This window comes from Mugil cephalus, chromosome 5, assembly GCF_022458985.1.
Source record: "Mugil cephalus isolate CIBA_MC_2020 chromosome 5, CIBA_Mcephalus_1.1, whole genome shotgun sequence".
Taxonomy (NCBI): Eukaryota; Metazoa; Chordata; class Actinopteri; order Mugiliformes; family Mugilidae; genus Mugil; species Mugil cephalus.
In genome coordinates, this window is record NC_061774.1 from 9,669,197 (window position 1) to 9,692,030 (window position 22,834).

Consider the following 22,834-nt stretch of genomic DNA (forward strand, 5'->3'; position numbering starts at 1 on the left):
TTATGAATTAGGCAACTTTAGCAAAATTTTGTAAATATATATTAATGGATTTTATATTAGCCTCTGATCACACTTTGCAAACTTGTTGATATTTTAGTAATAATGTCTTTTCAGGTTGTAGAGAGTTCAGTATGTACCTCTATAAGTCAAACTTCATATCATAATGAAGTGGTAGCATGAAGTGACACAAATTAAATAGACCAGATAATAGACCTGCTATCCACTAACAACTGGATAGCAGTGGTTTAGAGGGCAAAAATCAGACATGCATTCAGTTTTTGTATTCAAATTTTTATTTTTGTATTAATTTTGTTTACTCCTTGTCTTTGTATTATACAGGTCATTCATACAGTTTATGATATAGTAAATAGTAATTACACACAAGTGGTGTAACAAGCATCAACCTTGCGACTTCACAGACATGCATCATGCACACACACAAACACACGCACATTCATTCACGCATACGCACACAGAGGGAGACCCTCACACATTTTAAACAGAAAAAAGATACAAATGTAAAACGTTTTTGAAACCACAAAACCCCTCACTTTCCATCCTCCATTTTCACCAGATTCACATCCTCCCAACTCTTAATTTGAAAACGAGTATGACAATACTTATGCTTTAACAGAATTAAAAAAAAAACAAAAAAAAACTAAAACAAATAGAGAAAGATAAAAAATGCAGGAAGGCAACTAAAGATGGGGGCATGTAAATTTGAAGAGAAAGCAGGTTAATTCAGATCCAAGGATCTTGCAACTCTCATGGAAACAGAAGCAGAGATGAGTTGAGCTGACATCCATTTGCAAAACACTTAACTTTGTGAAGCTTCAGCAATATGCTACAGGATTTAGAAGCCTCATGTTGTTTCTATTCAGTCATGTTTTAGTATGAGCCAGAATGTGTTAGCAGAGAGGGTACATGTTAGAGGAAGGCAACACAAGCTAGTTAGAAGGGCACTCTGCAAGGTTTATGGCACAAATAACAGCACTGAGGGAAGCAGGTGCATAGTGGGGCCAAAAAATTCAACTTGTCACACAGCGTTGTGTTGTGAAGCTGGGATACGAACATCTGCGTTAGCAAAAAGACACTCCATTAAACTGTTCACCCCATTCATGAACAGAAGAAGACCAACGTTTGTTGACTGATCACACAGGATCTCCAACAAACAGATATCCTCATTCATCTGCTGCAAACACGAATTCACCTACTTCAAAGATTCAGAACAATTTAATGAAGGAACCACCTCTTTTGTTTCCCTCAGTTTGAAATAACACAATTAAAAGCAGATAAAGTGCCCACCTGCCTCTACCCTGTGAACGAGGAAACCTCGAGAGTGATGATCCTGCCTGTGCCTGGTCGGACTGAAAAACAAAGCCAGCTCTGAGAGTGACAGCAATATGTTTGCAGAGGCAATAAGGGAGAAACTGCAGACTAGTGTATTACTGAGGAGACGAATATGAGGAGAGCTCTTGCTGAATGGGAAACACGACAATTAAATCAGGGACGTCCAAGTATGACGGAGCCACGTAAAACACTGGGTGTCAGAGTCTGCAGTAGTAGTTAGCTGTTGCTTTGTTTTTGCATTAGAGCGCACACTGACTCGTATTAGTCCACACACACACACACACAAACACACACACACACACACATGCAGATACACATTCAATCCCTAGATTCCCACAGCTGAGAGCTTCCCACATTATAACCACACACACACACGCACGCACTCATTCTCTCACACACAGACACAAATTGTCGTCCTCATTCTTGGGTGTCCTCCGTGCGCCACTTGAGGAAGTCTTCTTTCCGGGCGTCTGGTTTGATCTGGTTCCGCATGCCGCCCAGCAGATTGGAGGTGGCTTCAGAGGCCACAATTAGGGGTCGGACGACGGTGGGCGGGATCTGCCGTAGGACGCCTCCCACCGCGCCGGGGAGACCCTTCTGTTCGTGGCCGCGGGATGCTACATCGCACAAGGTCTGAGCCGTGTCAATCACTCCCTGGAGAGCAAAGAGAGAAACGATCGAATGATTTGTTGTTTCAGTGTGATTAAAAGTGACAGGACATTTAAAGGGATCAGGATTTACAAGATGTCCTCTCTTTTTAGTTATAGAAAGTCGACGTTAAAGATAAGACTACATCTTGAGTTGAAAGGCTTGTGACTGCTTATTTTGGACTGGATTAAGTTTGGGAAAGCACCTCTCTGACGGTGTCGTAGGCCTTGGCGACTCCCTCCCGGAGGTCTGCAGGCTGAGCGGCTCTGCGAGGTCGACTGGTGGGAGCCCGGCCTTCAGTGATGGCATAGCGATTGAGGGGAGGTGTTGGAGACAGGATGTCGTACACAGTCTCTGCTGTGGCCTGTAAGAGAGATATACAGTAAAGCAACATGCATGAAATGTCTGGGAACATGTTTGTTCTGCTGCACTCAAAGACAAAGTACCTGGATGGCCTGCACCAGCCTGTTGCTAAGCTCCAGAGCTGCTGATGCTGTGGAGGTGCCAAAGGATGCTGCCCCCCTCTGGAGACCTCGAATAATGCGTCCGTCCTTCCTGTACTGCTCGATGGGTAACCAGAACAGATCCCTCACTCCGTGGACTGGACATGGGCACAGAGGAGGAAAAGGAAATGAAACAGACAGAATAAAGAACAAATGGTTAAGTGACTCTGTGAACTGCAGGTTGTTTGAACCAGGTACAAGTAACTTACACAACTGGACGACAGAGTGCATGGGGCCAACGCCTCCCAGGATGCCTGGCAGCTGATTCTTCCTGATGTCTGTCAGCCACTCTGTGACGGCGTACTGAATCACTTTGTCGACACCAAGGAGACTGGAAAGCATTGTAGAAGAAATACTCAGGACATCACAAACATCACAAAATACGAACAACATATTTTGGTCGACTGACAAATTAAAGAGACTCACTCAGATAAAAACAAAAAAAGCAGTTTCATGCAATAACTGATATTAGTTTGTTGTGTGTTTCTACCCATGTCGGCAGCACAGTCTCTTCAGCTTCAGCTCAGAACAGTTTAACTGGGCCAGACCGATCAGGATCCCTGCAAACGTCCCCTGAGACACAAAGAGCAGGACAGGGTGGGAAAATACTAAATTATTCCAAACACACTTAAATCCTATGGACGTCTTCATTACAAACTTTTGGTCAGGCCAGGAGGAAGTTTAAATTACATCTCACCTGTTCAATAACGACATGTTTGCCGTGATAGTCCAGCCAGATAGGCACTTCAGAGGTGAAACGAAACTCCCTGAAAAGGAAGGAGGCAAAACTTATCATTTATTCTTCAAGTTGGAAGCATATTCGCTCGTCTTTAAGCAACGTTCTGCCTTCTTTCTTAAAAACACGTGTGTTCAACGGCGAACTGACGACGACGTACCGGAAGTAGATCGGCTGGTCAGAGGAGGAGTTGGAGCCGGCAGAGGAGGAGCTCTGCTCGCTGTAGGTAGTTTCCACAGAAGCTGAGAGATCAGGTCCCAGACCAGCAGCTGCCTCCAACTCCTCAGACACCTTCTGAGAGGCATCAGCCTTCACTGGAAATAAACAGAGATACATAAAATATTTCCTTTGTAATTTAAACGATTATAATGCAGTAAACATAAGTAAACAGTGGCAGTAAATATCAGTGTTTATATCATCTATAGACTGTAACTCCCACAACATTAACCGTGAAAAACGTTATGGCACACCTTCAGCTGCAGGGTCCACAGGCAAGTAAGGGTTAACAAAGGAAGCTAGATTACTAAAAAAATCCTTCAGGAAAAACAGTGCGTCCTGGGAAGGAAACAGAAACAAATGCTGATTAGATGTGGAGAGTCCACGGTACAACCTATCAAAATGTGTCCTAATGAACTGTTATGTGACACAGTGTTGCCAGGGTTTTGTTTCTCATAAAACATTCACAGAACAGCTTTGACTCAAAACACATAAATATTTAATTTCCCACACCGTGAGCAAAATAAATTTTATTGCAGATCTGAAGACACTGTCACGTTTGTAATTAGACGCCTGGGATGTGACTGGACACTTACCTGGTCGATGTTAAGTCGTAGTGGCAGCAGGCTGACTCGAAGACAGCACTCGGGACCACCGAGGCCGGACTCTGGACACACCTGCAGCGCCTTCACAGTGAGCTGCAACACAAGGACACATCCGGTCAACATTTGACCAAGAATCAGACCCGTCTCTCCTCCCCGTCATCCCTCCCTGCCGTCTCACCATGTTGGAGTGGGCTCGGCGGGGCATGCTCTCGCTGGTGTAGAGGTAGAGGAATTTGTTGATTTGTGAAGAGGCCAGTCGGTCTCGGACCTCCAGCTCCTGGACGATGAACACCTGCCTGGAGAGGGGCTGCTCGCCACCGGGACCCACCCCGACCGCCACCGGCCCGTCCCCATCCTGGCCTGGTACTGCCACAGGATAGGACTCATGCTGGAAAGACACCTGGAGGACAAAATAGGAGGAATGTGATGAGGAGGAAGTCCCACAGACAGCCCATAGGTCTTATGTATTCGTTATATATCACTGAATTATTTCCTTCTAATGAATGAATGTGGAAGCAGCATCTCACTGCTGTTCCATATACTCCCACTATTTAACCCTCATGTAATATTTCTCTTAGCATGGAGGAGTAGAAGTGTAATGTATCTTACAGTATTTATCCAACACCTAAGTAAAAGTACTTGGTCAGAGTGCAGCGGTGTACCTTGGTGAGCTGGATCTCCATCAGTAACGTGTGCTGTCGGCCGCTGCCTCCCGCCCAGCGCCAGGAGTTCTGGGGACGAGAGGAACCGACAGAGCGAGACGGTGACCCGCGAACCCCGGCAGGGACTGATCGACCCCTGCAAGGAGGCGGAGAGGGACATCAATAAAACACACACACACATTGTGAGTGTCTTTTTTTTAACGTAAATCAAACCTCTGCGCACTGAGAAGTCTGTGTTACCTGCTGGCGTTTTGGGCATGTATTGACATGGGTTTGCCACCGAAGTCCTTGCCTCCGTAGAGGTGCCAGACCACGGAGATCTCCCGCAGCACCACCCTGCTTTGAGGCACTGGGAAGCGGCTCGGGGCTCGGAGCAGGTCCGAACTGCCTCGTGGTCTGGAGAAGTGACTGTCCTTCACCTTGATGGGGCCCTGAGACAGCACCGTCACCACGGGCTCCCCGTCCCTCGGCTAAAACCAAACCATGTGTGGACATTTTGTGAGTGCGCATACAGCTTTTGACTGATTGATAGCTTCGTGTTGCCAGGAAAAGAAAGCATAAATCAATAAAAGACTCACAGGAATGCCCATGCCTGGAGCCTCCAGGATGCAGAAGTCGTCATTGTCGGTGGAGCCCTCTGAGCCGTCGTCTGACAGCATGTCTGCCTGCGCCTCTGTTGCCGTGGCAACCAGCCCGTCAAGATCAGAGTCCTCCCGTGGCAGAACGGTAGACGGGCCGTGCTTTGAGGCTTCGCCAGGGAACAGGTAGACGGAGACGGGAGAGCCCCTCGGTATCGAGGGTGAACCTGGGCAAAAACAAGATGTTTAGATTTAGTGCTGCTATTAACGCTCCGCTCTTAAGACGGCAAAACCGACCATATATGTAACAGGGACAGACTTTGATTTTACGCTACAATAAGGCACTAAAGGGAACATTTAAACTCGGATCTATATTGTGTAATATAAGACTGATTAAATGTCAATAAAAATAAACAGAAATAATTGTCTTCTATACACAAGGACTGAATTCTGCTGAAGCATATCCTGTTAGGAAACAAACTCTCTGGTACCTGGGTCTAAACTCTCATCTCGATGGCTCTTCTCCGTGTCTATTAAGGCATCGGCCAGATCGTACTGATTGATCTCAGCAGTTTCAGCTGGAGGGCAGGGGGGCAGAGACGCAGGACTTTCTGACAGCTGACAAGAAAGAACATCACACATCAGCCAGTTTTACCCCATCTTTATATATATGAGCTGAAAAGATCAATGTAATGTACAAAATCTGAGTATAACCATAAAATGCATTTTTATAGCCTCCTAATCTTTGTGGGTTTCTACAGTTTTATTTTAGTTTACCCAAAGAGAAGCTCTAAGGTTAAAAGTGAATACACAAGTCTTACTGGTAATTTTTGGCCAGCGATTTCAGTGGGTGAGGTGTGTCGTGGCGGGGGGTGCAGGTCACCCTGGGAGACCAGGTACTGCAGCAGATTGACGAGGGCGGCACAGGAATCTGCACAGGTATGGAGGTGGACCACGTTGTTGGAGCAGCGGAGCTCAAAGAGAGGCTGGGACTGCAGAGCAAAGAGAGGAGACAGAGGAAACCTATTCACATGACTGAGATAAAATAAGAATCCGTGAAAGGAGCAAGACGAAGGTAATGATGCAGTATCACCAATGAAGCCCTTATACTGGAGAATTCAGCCTTCCTCCACACACAACTTCATGAATCCTTCACACACTTTTAAATGTTAACCACATTTAAAGCTTTAACGCTTTAGAATTGAAAAACATCAGTGTGATCCAGGACAAATAAACAATAACGAATATTAAATTAAAAACTCAAAGTCAGAAACAAAACAATTTACAACGCTGAAAAAAAATCCACACGAAATGAATCAAGCAAATGTCGACTTAAGACCTGAACACGCCAATAAACACTGAACACATTTAGCTGGAAAGTGAAATTATAGGGACGACATGTTTACCAATTCCTTGGTGGTTTTCGTGCCACGTCCAAAATATGGAGCTACTATTATAGTCACACTCTATTATGGTAAAAAAAAATATTTAGAAACACTGAACCCTGAACTTGTTAGTGTTTTTTTGTTTTTTTTTGGCCAGAAACTGAACTAAATTGTGTTTTTGTTTCCTGCGCGACGTATGAAAACAGATGGCCAGCTCTCACCAGCTTTCCAGTATCACTGCCCTTCCATGTGGTGATGGCGAGCTCCAGCAGGTCAATGTCCAGAACACACACATAATCTGCGGGACACAAACACACGTGTTGGCTTTTGTTAGAGCACAACTTGTTTTGAGAGGTCACGTTGACTCCTGCTTATGTCACAGACGTTAATGTCTGGCCTAACGAGCCATCAACTGTTTTTACAGAAGAAGAAGAAGATTATTTCTTTTTTTTTGATTTTTACAAACACACTTTATTCACGTTCACAGGGTACAATTCACACAATCAACAATAAAGTGCTAAAATGCGTAAAAAGAAGAAGAAGAAGAAGAAGAAGAAGTCACACCACCATCAAAATCAACCGTTTTGTGTGGACACTTTAGCCAGAACATATTATCCACAAATGCAACCATACATTTCACACACACAAAAATCATCAGGCTTATATTTTATTTTATATCTTATACACTTCACAAAATGACACTCACAAGACAGTTTGTTGGGTACACTAGTGAACGCAAACGCATTTTAATTTGAAAGTCCTGCCCTAAACCCTCCTTCATGACAGATGACGACGTTATAATGTTCACTTTATGCTGAAACTGCATCAGCAAGACAGTAATTGAACTGGATGATCATTGTGGAGGATGTAATTTGTGGTGGTGTCAAATTATATTGAATTAAAGTGTTATTTAGCCTACCTCACCGACTAAGATAAGATTTAGTGCAGGCCTGTTATATTAGAGTGCATTTGTTTCAACTAGTGTACCTATTGAACTGGTCAGTGAGTGGAAATGAAAAAGAAAGAAACATTTTATATGAGAATCATCGTCCGGCTACTATGCGAGATGCAGTGTGTGTGTCTTACCTCTCCTCAAGTCCACGGTGTCGGACTCACATTTGTCAGAGAGGTAGAGAGCAGAGTCATCCAGGATGAATCTGACCACAACAGAGCATTTAAACTTACACAAATATCTGTGAATGAACACTAACGTCATAAAAAGCAGCAATATATGAAGTTGACTTCTACTCCAAAGGCTTGAAATATTGTGATGATGAAGGGGAGTTAATGTTCAGGCTCCACGTTCAGTGGGTGGTGAACTTTACCTGAGGTGGAAGGTGGCAGTGTCTACTATGATGTTACTGGACAGAGAGAAGGACTCCGCCGTGAACAACACTCGCAGGGGCAGATACAGAGGTCTGGAGAGCGGACAAACCGAAGGTGAAAACGCAGCGGAGGGAGAATAACACTGGACGGAGAACATTTGAAGGCGGGCGTGTACCTGTAGTCAACAGCACAGGTAGCGAGGTGCGTGTGGAGGACAGTGATGACGGCCGGCGCGGTGTATCCAAGGATGGGATCGTCGATGACATCCAGGAAGTCAACCAGCTGTAACGAACACATGCAAACGGACTCAGCTGGCAGGCAGTAAAATCAAATTACTTAATGTGATTTGAGTGTGGTTTCATTTTTATGCACAACACAAATGAATAAATCAGGACAATTTGTACAACAACAACAACAACACAGGGAAACAGGGTTTGTCATATTAAGTAATAATTCACCAGATACAATTTAATAGTGTGTGCTTATTATTTCAGGGAGGAGGGATGTTTTTTTTTCTTTTTTCTTTTTTTAGCTCTGACGTGCATCAAGAGCAAAAACCAATATGTGCGTCATGTCTTGCATTTTTTTATGGAAAGATTCTCAGAAGCGCATTGATTGTCTGTGAAATCACTTTGTAATGTCAAACTGCACTTAAGCCACATCTACTGTACATCTGTGGGTTGTAGCTCAATACAAACAAGCACCCAAAGCAAGCAAGTAATATGACCTTTAAGCACTTAGAATGAGACATTAAACATCTTGAAGCAACAGGAAAATGAAGAGTGAGTCTCGTTTGTAGAAGCAACAGCTGCAGCCCTTCTTCAGGGAATTCAGAGAAACTGGCATCTCTTCTATTCCACATTCATACATTTCTATTTCAGAAGGAATGTGGAATGCCAAAAATGTTGGTCTACACAAAGAGGAAAAGGCCAAAACATTAAATAAGACATCTGAAAATTGTTGTTTTAGTCCAAGGGGCAAGTCAAGCATGAAAGAAAAACACCTCAAAACGCCAACAAACCACAAAGAAATAAGACGCAGTCTGGAAGGACTTCATTTAGCTTCTCACCTGCTCATGCCAGCTGTGGTTGGTCTGCGTCACGTAATGTCGCATAGTGGCACCTTGAAGTCGAAGGGCAACAAGAAACTCCTACGAAGAAACACGGGAAAAAAAACTACGTTTAGCATCGAACTTGCATAAACCGATGACTCAGGCGTGTGAACAGCACGAACCTTGACGTTCCTCTGGAGGTCCAGTGTGATTTTGATGGCTGTGGACAACATCTGCGGCTCCAGCTCCCTGCCGCTCACACTGCTCACTCCCGCCTCTGTGGGGTAGATGGTGGGGTCCAAGTGCTTCGGGGGAGCGAAGTTGGGCATTTCCAACCGCTGCGGGATGGGGGTTTCTTTCACCACAGCTACGTTGGCGTGGGATAGAAAAAAAAAGAGATGAATCACTTTATTACATATTTGAACGAGGAAAATCTTAATTCAATGTATGTTAAAAAAACAAAACAAAAAAAGTAAGTGCACCTCGATGGTAGAGCTCCACTCGTTTGCTCTCCAGACACAGGAAACTGAGATTGGGGTCATTTTGATGTTGCGCCACGCTGAACATCTTCCCCCCTTCCAGGTCGAGGACGATCTCCCCGTGACTCTGGTCCTCCTGCATTAACGTCAACATGTTAAAGCAGTTAAAAAATGTATCTTTAAGTGGATTCAGTTGTCTGATTCAATCGGACTCATTACACGAGTAGTTAGCAGCCGGTTGGCTCACCTTCCTGTCTGTTCTGGCTTGGAGGCGACCCTTCCCAATAATCACAGTGAGGGAGAGGAGGCTGAGGTTGTGGTTGGCCTGAGGAGCCGACTGATGAGATTTTCCATTTGAATCATTGGCCATGAAGAAGTGGGGCTCATCCTCTTCTGAATCAGAGTCTGTGACAAAAAGAGACGACGGAGGAAAACAAATCATACATCCGTTTAATTAAATCCATCAGTGGTGGATTCAAATATGAGACATTTAGTTTGGCAGGTTAATAGTGTGTTACTATGAGGAATGAGGCTTCGTTAAACCTTTCCATCAGAGCAGTCAAACCTACCCAGTCTAAAGGCGGACTTGCAGAGCTGGAACTCGTCGCGGTGATGGCGGCTGTGGTCGGGGCTGCGGGCCGAAGAGGGAGGAGGGGGAGGTGGCTCCCACATCAAAAGATCATTATTGATCCTTTTAGACAAACGGGTGGGTGAGGGAAAATTACAGTTATTTCCGAGACCAAAAACTCGAAACAAAATTGGAAAAGGAAGCTATTGATAATGTAGGAACACAACAAGTGGAAAAAATACAGGACGGGACTCCACTCTGAGTTTACAGTAAAGTAAAATCTTGCAATGTGAAAAACTGTTTGGGAGAGGGCAGAAATAAACCTGACGTGCCTGTTGTAGATGCTCTGGAAGGCTTGTTTGCTGGGGAGGAGGATGTAGGCCAGTGGCAGGCTGATGTCCACGGCACACTGACACTGAGCGACGCACTGCTCCTGAAACTGACTCATCTCCTCTGGGTCGGCTGGAATCACCATCTAACGCAAACCGAAAGGAGGAGAGGCGCGTGAGGTCCGTCGTCCCGATAAAGATGCCCGACAAACGGAGACATGCCATTTCATTTCTGCGCCAGCTCACCTCCTCGGTCTCAAACATGGTGCGGTTGGAAGAAAACGGGGAGCTGGTTTTGTCGTTGAATTCACAGTGGCTTTCGAAGAAGACGGCGCCCAGATCCCTGATGAGGCCCATGTTCATCCCGCTCAGACCTGCTGCCGGGCCCTGAGCCTCACCTCCGCGCACACGCACCGATATCCTGCTCACGCAAACAGATTGCATCAACATCACAGCTGGAAGATGATATTTTTGTGGAAATTGTGGGTTGCTGTTTGTCTCATTGTCATCGGTCAGTGAGTGTTTTATGTCCATGTGTTGAGTGTTTTTTTTAGAGTTATTCAGCACAAAAATAAGTTCTTTAGCTGAGTTTGGGGAAAAAGGGAAAACAAGTTCATAGTGTCTTGTGAAACCTGAAACTCGGCAAACTGTCACAGGAAATACTTCATCACAGCTTTATGAGACATTCATGAGGGTATGAATCTGTGACCAGTTTCGGGTTTTACTTTATTTCACTTTCACATGAGAAAAGCTTCACCTCGCATCAACGGTATCTCAGACAAACCTCCGTACATGGCATATGTCCAGGAAATTAGAAACAACTGATCTCAAACAAGGACTAACCTGGGGAGAGAGTCACGGTTCTTCCTCACTCTGATACAGGGGAAAGAGCCTCCCTCCCAGCCCTCATACGACCCTGTCGGTGACATGACACATCGGTAAAATCAGCTCCGTAACGTTATTTCAGTCAGCACCGACAGCTACTGCAGTGGTTTGTGTGTGTGTGCTCCCACCGTGCAGGTCGGTGAAGCAGGCCTCCAGTAACTGGGTGAGGCACGGAGCCCACGGCTGTCCCGAGGCCGCCTGCTCGCTCTGGAGGTCCGGGGCCTCCTGGTGCTTGAGCTCCAGCTCCGTCAGCTCCAGCACCAAGGTCTCCTGCCGCACGGCCCTCTGGGTCGGCGGTCGACGCTTAGGGAGGGGCCGCAGGTCGGGGATGGGGAAACGGAGCCGGAGGACGGCGTGCGGGGAGAGGAGGGTGAAAGAGGAGTAAAGCTCGGTGCTCTGTGCCTGAGAGGAGAGGAAACGAGAAAGGTTTCAGCGTTCAGATACACCCAATAACATCGGCCCGACATGGATTATAGGAAGTGTTTCAATCTTAAGGGTTACAGAGAATCAGCCCTGCATTTAGTGTTGACCGCTGTGAAGCTTAACTGCCACCTGACGACTGGAGACGTGTTTATTTAATCTTACACCTGCCAATTAGGTTCATGCTTATGTCAGCAGAAATGTGACCCTTAAGACAAGTTAGGACAATCTCTTATAATCTTTGGCTATTTGCGGTTTCACTGTGGCGCTGATGCAGAAGTGAAGACTCTGCGTGACCACGGTGGCTGTCTGGTTTATAGTAGAAAAGGGCTGATGCGTCAGGAAGGATGCTCAAAGCTATGATAAAAAATTAGTAGTCACTCTCAAAATGTATTAACATGAGATAGTGTCTCTTCTGGTACATACAGTGTTGTGTTGTGTTGTTTTAAGGTGCATATTAGGTTTGATAAAAGTTCCCATGCTTCACGCCCCTCTGTCTGCATTCAGTTTATTTTTATTGAATAAAGCATGAGAGTTTCCACCTGCATGGGTCCTGATCCAGCAGTCTGTGAGGGACAGTGGCTGAAAGCTTTGCTGATGCTCCCCAGGCGGCTGAGGATGTCCAGGTCCAGCTCGGTGCTGAGCTCAGCCAGCTCCACCCGCACCACGCTGTCCCGCCGCACCACTTGCTGCTTTCCCTGCCGACGGACGCATGAATATATTCACACAAAATGTTAACGGGTGAACTCGTATGTTGTCCTGGCGTCAGTCAGTGTCCTTCAGTACGACTCAGTTTGTTTGTTTGATTTCAGTGGATGTTTTTCGCCAAACTAATCAATAGGCTTTCACTGACAGATCTGTCTAATGGATCTTTTTGTTTTATGATTACTGTCATAGAGCAGGATTAAAGCATTAAAGCTGTTTTTGAAGGTTCTAAAAAAAAAAAATGTCAATTTCAGTTAGAAATCAACATATAAGGAAACTTCATCACAGTAGTGTTTTTTATTCATGTGTTTAAGGCATTCGTGGCACTGGTTAGACCTCAGGGACGTCCATTATGTGTTCTGATGAGTAATCAAAACAATAACACTCCTATATAACTCAATTTACAATGCAATAACAAACTGATCGTGAAACCTAACAGCTGTTTTTTTTTTAGATAAGAACGTGATTTAAAGTCAGGATTTGTGAGTATAAATGCTGATCTCGTACCTTACGCAGGTGTCTTTCAGTGAGGCTGTAGTGTAGCTGGGCGCAGGGTCTGGCTGCAGCTCCAACAGTGAACAGACCAGCTTTATGGAACTGGAGCAACTGGAAAGAGACAGAGAGAGAGAAGCAGCGAACTCTCAAACGGTTCCTTATGAGCCCAGATAGAAAATAACAAACATAAACCCTTCAAATCACAGATAAAGCTTATCTTAACCATAACATTTTTCACTGTTGGTTGGGTTTTCAGACTGAACTGTTATTTTGTGCATCATAAAACTACATGACAGCAGCAACAAATGAAAGATGAAGAGCTCTGGCAGAGCGCCGATAATCGTGCTTGTCAAAAATGAGTTACAGTGGGAGCTCAGCCAAACACAGACAGACAGAGAAGAGACTTTCTACCTCACAGTACTGAGGCTTTCCGTCCTCCCAGAGACACTCTAACAGTTCCAGCCTGCTGAAGGACAGGTCAGAGGTCACGGCGCGACAGTGTCGCCTCCCACTTCGCATCTCACAAGCGACCTGCACGGCTGCTCCCGTCAGTCTGGGAGAAAAGACGAAGAAGAGTCGGACTCGGTTGTATGTATATGCTTGTGAAAAGCCTCGACAACAATGTGTGTTAACGTGTGCTAACACACGTCAGTGAGCGCGGGGGTGGAAGCTTGATAAATGAAAAGCCAGAGGGAAGGAGTAACACTGTCGTTTACATAATGCAAAAGAGATGCAAAGCTTTCTAACATTCCTCGATATCTACAGCTTGATTAAGATTTGTAGTACACGAAGAACAGCCTGATGTCATTTGTTCACTAGGCAGCTTCTTTTTGTATTATCGCCTTTGTGAAGTTGTACAAAAGCAACAATCCGCAATTTTGAGAAGCGAATTAATCAAAAAGCTCCATACACATAATTCACAACTCACCAAAGACAAAGTGTGTGTGTGTATCTACCTGAGATGGGAGTGTGGGCAGGCCTTGGCAAAGCCACTTCTCAAATGATGGAAGTCCCTCTCGCTAAACAAGCTGTCCCTGAAGAAGGCCAGCTCCCGGAAGAACACCCGAGACACCTGAGCCAATGACAAGGCCCCGTCCGTCCTAGTGGGCGGGTCCTCCTGCAGCAGGGTCAGAGTAAGTCCGCCGATGGTCAGTCGCAGCAGCGCGTCGGGCTTCAGCTGCTCCGCCTGGCTGCTGTGCGAACGTCCTGCAAAGAACAGGATGGAGTTCGGAGACAAGTTAGACCTTCACAATCCTTCAGAGGACTGATGTGAACCCTTCACTCAGCACCGCTGCTCATACCTCTAGACCTGCTGCTGGTCTGTGGGAGACTGGACAGGCAGCCAGCTACAGGATATCTCCTAGGACAGTTCATCATACCCTGGCAAGGAAAATCAAAGCACAAATCAGGTTGTTTGTGATTTGATATGAACAATTACAAGCTCCAGGTCTGTGTTTGGTTTTATTTGCCATACAACAGATCAATATCACTAAACTATAAAGTCTGTACCTGTGCAGACAGGGCTGCTGGCTGCGTGAAGCTGGCTACACTGTGTGTGGACGACTCCATGTCACTGTCTGACAGCTCACTGCCAGACCGGACAGATGTCACGCTACTGTTCATCCCAGCAGGTCCCATGGAGTAAAACATCTCTGAAGGAACGAACACACACACAAATGTACAGGTTTAACAGAACGATGTACACACAGACAACTCATCACTTCACATAAGCAGGAGCATCCGCACAACTGCAGGAAGGTTTTCTACGGGAATTAATATTATGTCTCTGCAGGCAACCGACTGATGTCCTGCAAATTAATGAGAATTACTAAATGCAACTCTGTCAGTAAGTGTATGAAGTATAATGTGGGCGGGTCTCTGCAAAATTTCATTATGTTCTCATAACGACAATAAAGACTCGTGAATCTCGTAAAGATTCGGTTTAGAGATAAAAGTACTTATAAACTTGTAAAAATATTTCTTCCAAGAGTATTTTTTTAAATCGTTAATGCTATAAATACCACATGTTTAAAAACAAATCCAAGCCAATGACTTCATAAGGACAAAGAATGCGTGTGTGACATGGTTATAAACGACGTGCCAGCAGGAGCATGCAGGTTATGCAGCATGTCAGACGGACAGATTATTCGGAGGATGATATGTGTACCTCCGTTCTCCAGGGTGGTGACGAAGGGCTCCAGGTCAGGCTCCATTTCCCAGTCCCTGTCTCTGGGGCTGGAGCCCAGCTGCTTACTCAGGTCCTCCTCAATCATGCGCAGGTCATCTGAGTCTAACGGCCGACTATGGACTCCACCACACTTAGACTCTGGCTCTGCAGGAGTCAGGAGAGAAAAATGGATCAGTTCGAGGGTGGAGGAGAAACAAACCGTCAGCTACTAAATACTGAATATGACATAATCGTTGTGACGTATTACTTTAATTTCTGATCAAACCTAAGGAACAGTGGCAACCAGAGACCGAACTATTCATTCAAATATTAAGCTGTGTTCAGGTAAGAACCATTCAAAAGCCAATAGGTGTAACTCGGGCCTTGCACTGGTTTCTGTACAGCTCATCAGACTCTGTTTCACTGTACCAGTGTCTATGCAGAGCGCTGCCAGCAGGTCTGTCAAATGGGTGATTTGATCTGGAGACAGCAGCATGTGGACACAGCCCACCTTCCCATCCAACTCCAACTGACGGTCCAAGAGAAGAGAGAAGCAAGTTATGAGAGAGAAATTGTGCGTTATTGTCTCCTAGATGAAGTGAGAGATCTACACACACACACCTTTGGTCCGGGCAGCATATCATTCTGTTTGATCTTGACGGTGGTTTCAATGAAACCGGAGCAGCTTCCTATGAGCAGCGGCTGAGACGGAGAACCGGGCGGGGCCGAGAGTGGCTTAGCCTTCTCCTCCGTCTCATCCTCTTCTTCATCTTCATCTTCTTCTTCTCCTTCGCTAGCTATGGGTGAATCTGGGCGTTCCTCCTCAGGAGGACCCTGAAAAATAAAGACAAATCTTTGAACGTCTTTGTTGGCCTGACGCATTTCTTGCCAGTTTGCATCCGTTCAAAAATAAAAATCCGCTCCCAAAGAGAAGGTCAGGTTTTTTTGTTTGTTTTTTTTAAATAACAAAGCAGACAGAGATCAATGGACTTCGGAATAAGTGGTCATATCTAAACTGAACCAATTGGCATTTTGTGAAACAGAAAAAGGGAAGGAGCTGGGTCATATACACTGTATGATAAAAAAAAAATCCCATGGACCTTTACACCCGTGATTGTCTTGCAAGTGTCCTCATGATCCATGACTTTGATTTACACAGAGACATTACATTTTGTCACGTTTTAATATTGTGTCTCAGAAAAGATCAATTATTCAATACTACAAGTTTCCTTAATTATTTACATCCACTTTTAAAAGTTTACTCGTTTTACTTGTTTCCTGGTTTTTGCCTTTTACTGACTTAAAAATCCTATAGTGTTCCTAATAATTATCTGTTCTGCCTTTTCAGCCCAGTTGACACACGTTTTCCAGAACCACACCAATGAAATCAAAAATCAAGCTTTACTGATTATTTATAAAATGTCAGTTGCCACATTCACCCCAGAAGAAGGAGTTCCAGGCACATATTAGTAATTTAATTTAAACTTTGCAGTGACATTAATTAATATGAAAGGCAGCAAATGATCTTCAGTCAGGTGACGTGACTGAGTAGGATATTGTATAGCTGTTATTTTTTAAATTTAATTTATTTTATTTTATTTATTTTTTTGACGGATGTTTTATGTCTTTTAATTTATTTTACTTGTATTTTTGCCTTGTGTGAGTTGTTATATCTTGTTTTGTATTTACTTTTCTGTACAGCACTCTGGTACTATGTATTTGTTTTGCAGTGCTTTACAAATAAAGTTAGATTGGATTAAGCCTTTAGTCTTGTGTCACCCATTTTCTGCAACCCTGTGCCAATTATAGGCATCAAAACAAACAATAAATTAAAGTGGATATAAAGGTTACACGTCCTTGTTGAGGCAGCGCGGTGCGTATCACCTGTACTATCCCAGTGCTGTCGTAGAACAGCTGAACAGCGCTCAGCTGGAGGATTTTGTGCAGGAAGGCAGGCGGCTGGTGGATGTCGACAGGCACGGCAGTTTGGCTGGCTGGATCTCGTACTGCCTCATCAAAATACTCCAGCCTGCAGTGACACCACACGAAAAAACACACGCATCGTTTAGTGGAATGACAAAACTGAATTCACTACATAAAAGAAAAAGTAAAGGAAAAGGCCAAACCTCACTCACACAGAATTAATTAAATACTCATGTAGCACCTATTACTGAGACAGTTTGCTCTCACTGGTCCAAGGACGCTATCACTGAAACACAGCCAGGGCCTTGATCTCTTCAGGAGAGATGACCAGAAGCTTTCTGTGAAAATAAACTCTACCTCTATAACATTGTCTCACTGCATTAGTCCGCCTTAAAATCAGGCTGTTGAGAGGCCGCCTGGTCACTGACCACAGATCAACACAGACGACATTTTCAGCTTTGTCAATAAGCCAGGAAAACAGACAGAGTTCAACAGTGTCACAGTGAAATGCCAACAGAGTCATGGCACACGTGAGACACACAAATACCACAGGTCTGGTTTCATAAATGTGATGAGAGAAATGAAGCTGGAAATAATTTGTATTGTTTTAATGACCCAGCCCAGGATTCACTTCTTTATAGGCGTGTGACGTTGTGTTTGCTTTGTGTTCACTTATAACAAATACTGGACTTTATGCTCTTTATCTATGTATTTTAGGATGTTTTTTGGGACAGGAGGCAACAAATTAAACCTGTGACACTGTGGCGAGGGCTACAGTCTCAGGTTATGAGCTCTAGGGGCACACCTTCCTTTAATCTATGAGGTTTAAGTGTCTTTTTGGATCAACAATAACTCTACATTTTTAAATGTACGAAAAATTGAGTGAAGAGAAATAATTGTTAAGGGGATTAATTAACATAATTAACATTTTTATCTACTCAGATCTTGCATCCAAATAGTCATTTTAGGGAGAGGATCAACCTCATGCTATAAGATTGAGGGAGGTATAAGGCTGGATGATAAATAAATAAAGGGAAATATAAGTTTTAAGAAGTAATAGTTAGAACATTGTATTTGAGCACCACAGCTGGAAGCAGATGTTGTGAAAAAGTGAAAAGTGCAGTTAACGTGCAATCATTAAAAACAATAATCTCTTTCTCTCTGTCGCGCTGTCCACAGGCACTAAAGTCACGGTCACAGACTCCCATATCGACAACAACTTAAGAGTAGCCTGCAGTTATTTACTGATGAAAACCTGCTCAGGAGAGTGAACTCGTCCATACTGACCCTTTTTAAAAAACGAGCTTCACACTGAGGCTGTCCGACAACACAGAGCTAAGCAGTGCCCAGTTCATAACCGAGTCGGGGCCTCGTCTGCTTTTCTGCTGATGAGCAGAGAGAAGACGAAATCTAACTCCCGGCTTCCATTTTGCTTTCATTCTGCTCCGACAGAAAGCGCTGATGTGGGAGTGTTACAATACTAAAAGTTCATAAAAAGACAAACGCGGTGCTTCACATCCGCTCCATATCACCCGCTAACAAGGACTACAGAGCGCATTTATGCTTTTATGGCTGCTGTGCATTTGTTCACATATGTACTTTGGCGTTGTTGGGTCACCCACCTGTAGGAGCAGTGAAACCAGCAACAGTTTTTGCACATTTTGAATTTGAGAATCAAAGAATTCGGAAACGCAAACACTTGCAGCATCAGCGGAGCATCGGTACATTTCAGCGTAGACCAGTTGCTTTTCTTAAAGTGCACTCTAGCTGCATAATTCAGTGTGTGTTTACTTTCCAAGGATGTTTCCTTATTGGTACTTTAGAATAAAGAGATAACTATAAAAATACAAAATGATTGTGGTTAGTAGGAAACAATCAGCTTTATTTTCCTCTCTACAGTGAATCTTGAACAGGAAGCTGTGACCTACCGTTTGATGTGCACTTCTAAGGCAACGCCTGTTTCCAGGTCGAGGGGCTGGTGCTCGATGCGGACGATAGTGTCTAGAAAGGTGACTTTAATGCGACGGAGGACTGCAAACACAGACGAGAGACATGAAAAAGTTCAGTGGCCCCTCACTGCACTCACTTGGCTTTGAAACAAGATGTGAAGTCACATGTTCAATAGAAAAATGACGAACGCATCCGATTAATAACAAATGAAAACTGTGACAGTTCAATGTGTTGTCAACTAGAGAAACAATGTAATACTGAAATAATGTTGATGAATACGTGAACAAAGGTGAACTCTCACCTGGCGAAACATTACAATGAAAAAGGAAACACGCCCTTGACATTGTCCATTATTTAGGCATAAATTTAAGTTAATGAAAGATGGTGCAAAGCCTTGTGTAGCAGCGATGTAGCACCACAATGAGTAAACGTTATTACTGTAAGAAAATCTACCGTCTGCATGTTAACACTGACACTTGTTTACAAAGTGCTTTGACTCACCCGTCTCAATAGTCTGTGCAAACATCTCAAGCCCCTCCAGTGGGGCAGGCGGCTCCTCGGATGCCTCTGGGGGGTCCTTCAGGCACTCCTGAGCCAGTTGCATACTGGAGGTCATGCTGGACGACCAGCCTTGGGAGTCCCATCCCCCACCTGAAGGCAAACACAAGGGACTCAGTGAGTTCTGTAATTGTGGGAGAACTTCTTCGTGTGGAACATCAAACTAACAATTTAGTTATTTGGGTTACACAACTGGGGCTCTCTGCAGACTGATGTAGAGCTGATCAACACAATCAGTTTTGAAAAAGTTGATTAGCAATTGTATAAGAAAAAACACAAAAACCTCTATTTTCGTTGCATAAACACGAAAATGTGCTGCTGATTTTATACGTGATCTCACATGTGACCATTAATTATGTGGTTTTTGGACGGTTTCCCTGACAAAGTAGTTACTTTGAACATTCAGCCCAAGAGATAATGAAAGGAAACGCTCAATGAATTGAATGGTTGCAGTCCCAGACCAGTGTTTTGACTTAAAAAGAATCTAAATGTTTCCTCAAATTGAAAAATGGACTTGGCTGCATGATATGAAAATGCCACCCTCTATTCACATCCTAAGGTGTACCCCCCCCCTTTAAAAGCAGGTCAATATTAAATCTTAAGGGTGATAAAGTGTGTTTACAGGCATACAGGATTTTGGATCGCACCAGTTCTCAATGGATAAATCTCATGAACACAGTGTGGCTGATGCATGTCACAAGTGGAATTCAGTTTATACAGACAGTGCCAATATCAATCCAGATTGTCTCAAGGCTCTTTATAGAACCCAGAGCTCGAAACTATCATAGCAGTAAAGCGATGGCGGCTTCGCTATTTAACCAACAGAAACCTTGACGACAACCCAGCTCATATACACATGATCAAGCATCATGACTGACTTCCTAATATTGTGTAGGTCTCTCCTGTGCCTCCAAATCAGCTGTGACTCATCAGAGAATGGACACGGACCCTCTGAGGGTGTCCTGTGGTGTCTGGTAAACACAGTGTTGTTAGTGGGGGCCTTTGGGTCCAGTGTGTTGAGAGGAGGGGCCTCTTTGGATCAGACTTGTTCCAGTGCATCTTACAGACACTTTATCAGTCTGGGATCTGAGTTGAGTTGTTCATAAACCAGTTTTGTGTGTGTGCGCCTGTGTCAGGCTGCTTCCTGCTGGCTTCAAACAGTGTCATTGCTATGTGGTGGCACTTGGTCTGGTCTAGGTGGGTGGTACACGTCTAAATAACATTCACGTGAACGCCAGATCCAAACGTTTTCCAGAACAACAGTGTGTTGTCACAAGACGATCATTGTTATTCACGTCTCCCGTCAGTGGTCACAGTGTTATGCCTTATCATTAAAGGCGTCAAGCCCATCTGCTTCAGGCCAGGTCGGTGGAGATATCAAAACAGAGAAAGGAGAGGAGAGAAAATGAAATGAACTCACTGGTCCGGTACTTGGGTCGACATGTTATCTGAAGACCGGTCACCTCTAAGGTGCAGTGATCGGTCAGGAGAGCCTGCCAGGGGATGGTCACCGTTATGGTGCTCACGAAGCCGTCCACTATCTCCAGAGGAGCCCCGAGGGACTCCAGGAGCTCATTGACCGCCTGAGGAAAAGAAGAAGCAGACAGGATAGGATGTGGAGGAAATAAAAAGTGAAAGAAATGTTTGCTTTGATATTTATCTCTTCGCTCTAAGTGCAGTCTAATGCACTCTGCTTAAGGGGTAAAGGAGTAGCTAAGTTAGCATGGTAGAGGTAAATCTATATCCATCCAGAGTGTTTTTACTCTTGTAAGAGATACAGCGGATCTGATGTGGTGTTGATGCGTTTCCCATGAGTACATTTCCTTGAAGAAATGCGAGACACACTCAAGAGCATGACGTTGAAGATTGTTGTTGAAGTCGAGTGCAGTTGCGAAAGTGTCAGGGTGCATGAGTTCAACAAAAACACACGATGACTGCTGCGGTGCTGCAAAGTTGACAGCCCACCCTCTCTCGTCTCTTTTACAAACTCACCCACACATCGAGGTTGATCTCCTTGATGACACCGCTGCCGTTGTACAGGTCCAAGCCCAGCTGGTCCAGGCTCAGTCGCTCTTGCAAAAAGTGACCGAGGTAGTGCTGTAAGAGGTACCGACAGGCCCGCTTCTTGATTGAGCCCGACCAGGGGAAAAGCCAGCGAGACATAGGGCCAGAGAGAGCGGGGAGAGGGAGCGAAGAGGTGGCGGAGGAGAACGAGTGCGAGTACAGTCCTCTGGCAACTGCATAACAGACTAAAACAAAGTGTGTAAAAACAAGGAATGAGCCACAGCTAGCTACAGGGGGCTAAGGAAGGGGTAAACCGTAACTCTAGTTCTCCCCTTGGACTGACACAAAACTGGAAAATCCTTTGTGTCAGGACCGACGAGACTCCTACGCTACTTGGCGAGACGTTACTCCGACTGACTGCGGCTGTCTCGGCTCATATTTTCGGTCCGTTTGTGTCGAATTGTAGCGACAGGTCCTCTCGGTGCGTATCTCTTGTTTCAGGGTTGTTTATTGTTATCATACGCCAACTGATGGTATGGTGAACGTACGTGCGTAACGCGTCACTGCGACGTATTCAAAACACGGAAATGGGATGGGCCTATCCAGCCGCCATCTTAATAAGGTCAATTTTTTTTCTTAACCGACAATGAAAATTACTAATTATAAGAAATATAAATATCATCAATATACATTAGACCATTTACATAGGAGGAACCTTACAAAAAAAATAGACGTATATGTTACAGTGGCATAAAAGTCTATACTTGAGTATTGAAGAAAGATAACTGGCATCCTTCATGAATTATTTTATTTACTATGCTGTAATACAACACGTGTTCAGACATTGTGATGTGATTGAAACCCATTTATTCTTAAAGAATGTCTGACATTCTTTAATTTATTAAAAAAAAGTAATGAAAAATGTGACACTTTTCTGAAGATGGAAATTTTGTTTGCTTTATCTATAAAAAATAAAATGTCATCCTCAAACTCACTATCTAATAACAAGAAAATTGGCACTCAAGGAAGAGTCTGCAACAACACTGTATGTACATGCCATAAACTGGGCCCAGCTTTTTTGGACGTCATAGTTCAGTACCATGATCTCACATAACACATTTCAGAAGTTCCAGTTACCTGCTGCATCCATTTAGTAACTTTCCACTTCCACCATTTAGATGAACATTTCTAACTGTGATGTCAGACTTCTGCATTATGAAAACTAGTTGATCATGCTCGAGGCTGATGCAGGACTACATGCAACAATAGTTCCATTTTTGTTTAGCTTTTG

The 22,834-nt window shown here is 44.3% G+C and overlaps 1 protein-coding gene across 1 annotated transcript; it reads right to left on the bottom strand.

Moving 5' to 3' along the window:
* Positions 1–275: 275 nt before the first annotated feature.
* Positions 276–22,082, bottom strand: atg2a (autophagy related 2A). Its single transcript, XM_047585193.1, has 42 exons — positions 21,532–22,082; positions 20,960–21,122; positions 19,483–19,632; positions 18,960–19,062; positions 16,993–17,137; positions 15,730–15,942; positions 15,538–15,637; positions 15,109–15,273; positions 14,451–14,593; positions 14,243–14,321; positions 13,898–14,147; positions 13,353–13,494; positions 12,954–13,052; positions 12,284–12,439; positions 11,450–11,723; positions 11,280–11,352; positions 10,683–10,857; positions 10,440–10,582; positions 10,109–10,230; positions 9,787–9,944; positions 9,543–9,675; positions 9,243–9,427; positions 9,079–9,159; positions 8,185–8,291; positions 8,009–8,101; positions 7,770–7,840; positions 6,905–6,981; positions 6,120–6,290; positions 5,790–5,916; positions 5,299–5,525; positions 4,961–5,190; positions 4,721–4,856; positions 4,237–4,458; positions 4,050–4,151; positions 3,708–3,792; positions 3,398–3,551; positions 3,199–3,268; positions 2,992–3,074; positions 2,711–2,832; positions 2,445–2,599; positions 2,204–2,362; positions 276–2,004 (listed from the first exon to the last, which is right to left on the bottom strand). Exons 1-42 carry the CDS (start codon positions 21,700–21,702, stop codon positions 1,768–1,770), a joined length of 6,051 nt encoding a protein of 2,016 aa, XP_047441149.1. The 5' UTR covers positions 21,703–22,082; the 3' UTR covers positions 276–1,767.
* Positions 22,083–22,834: the final 752 nt, after the last annotated feature.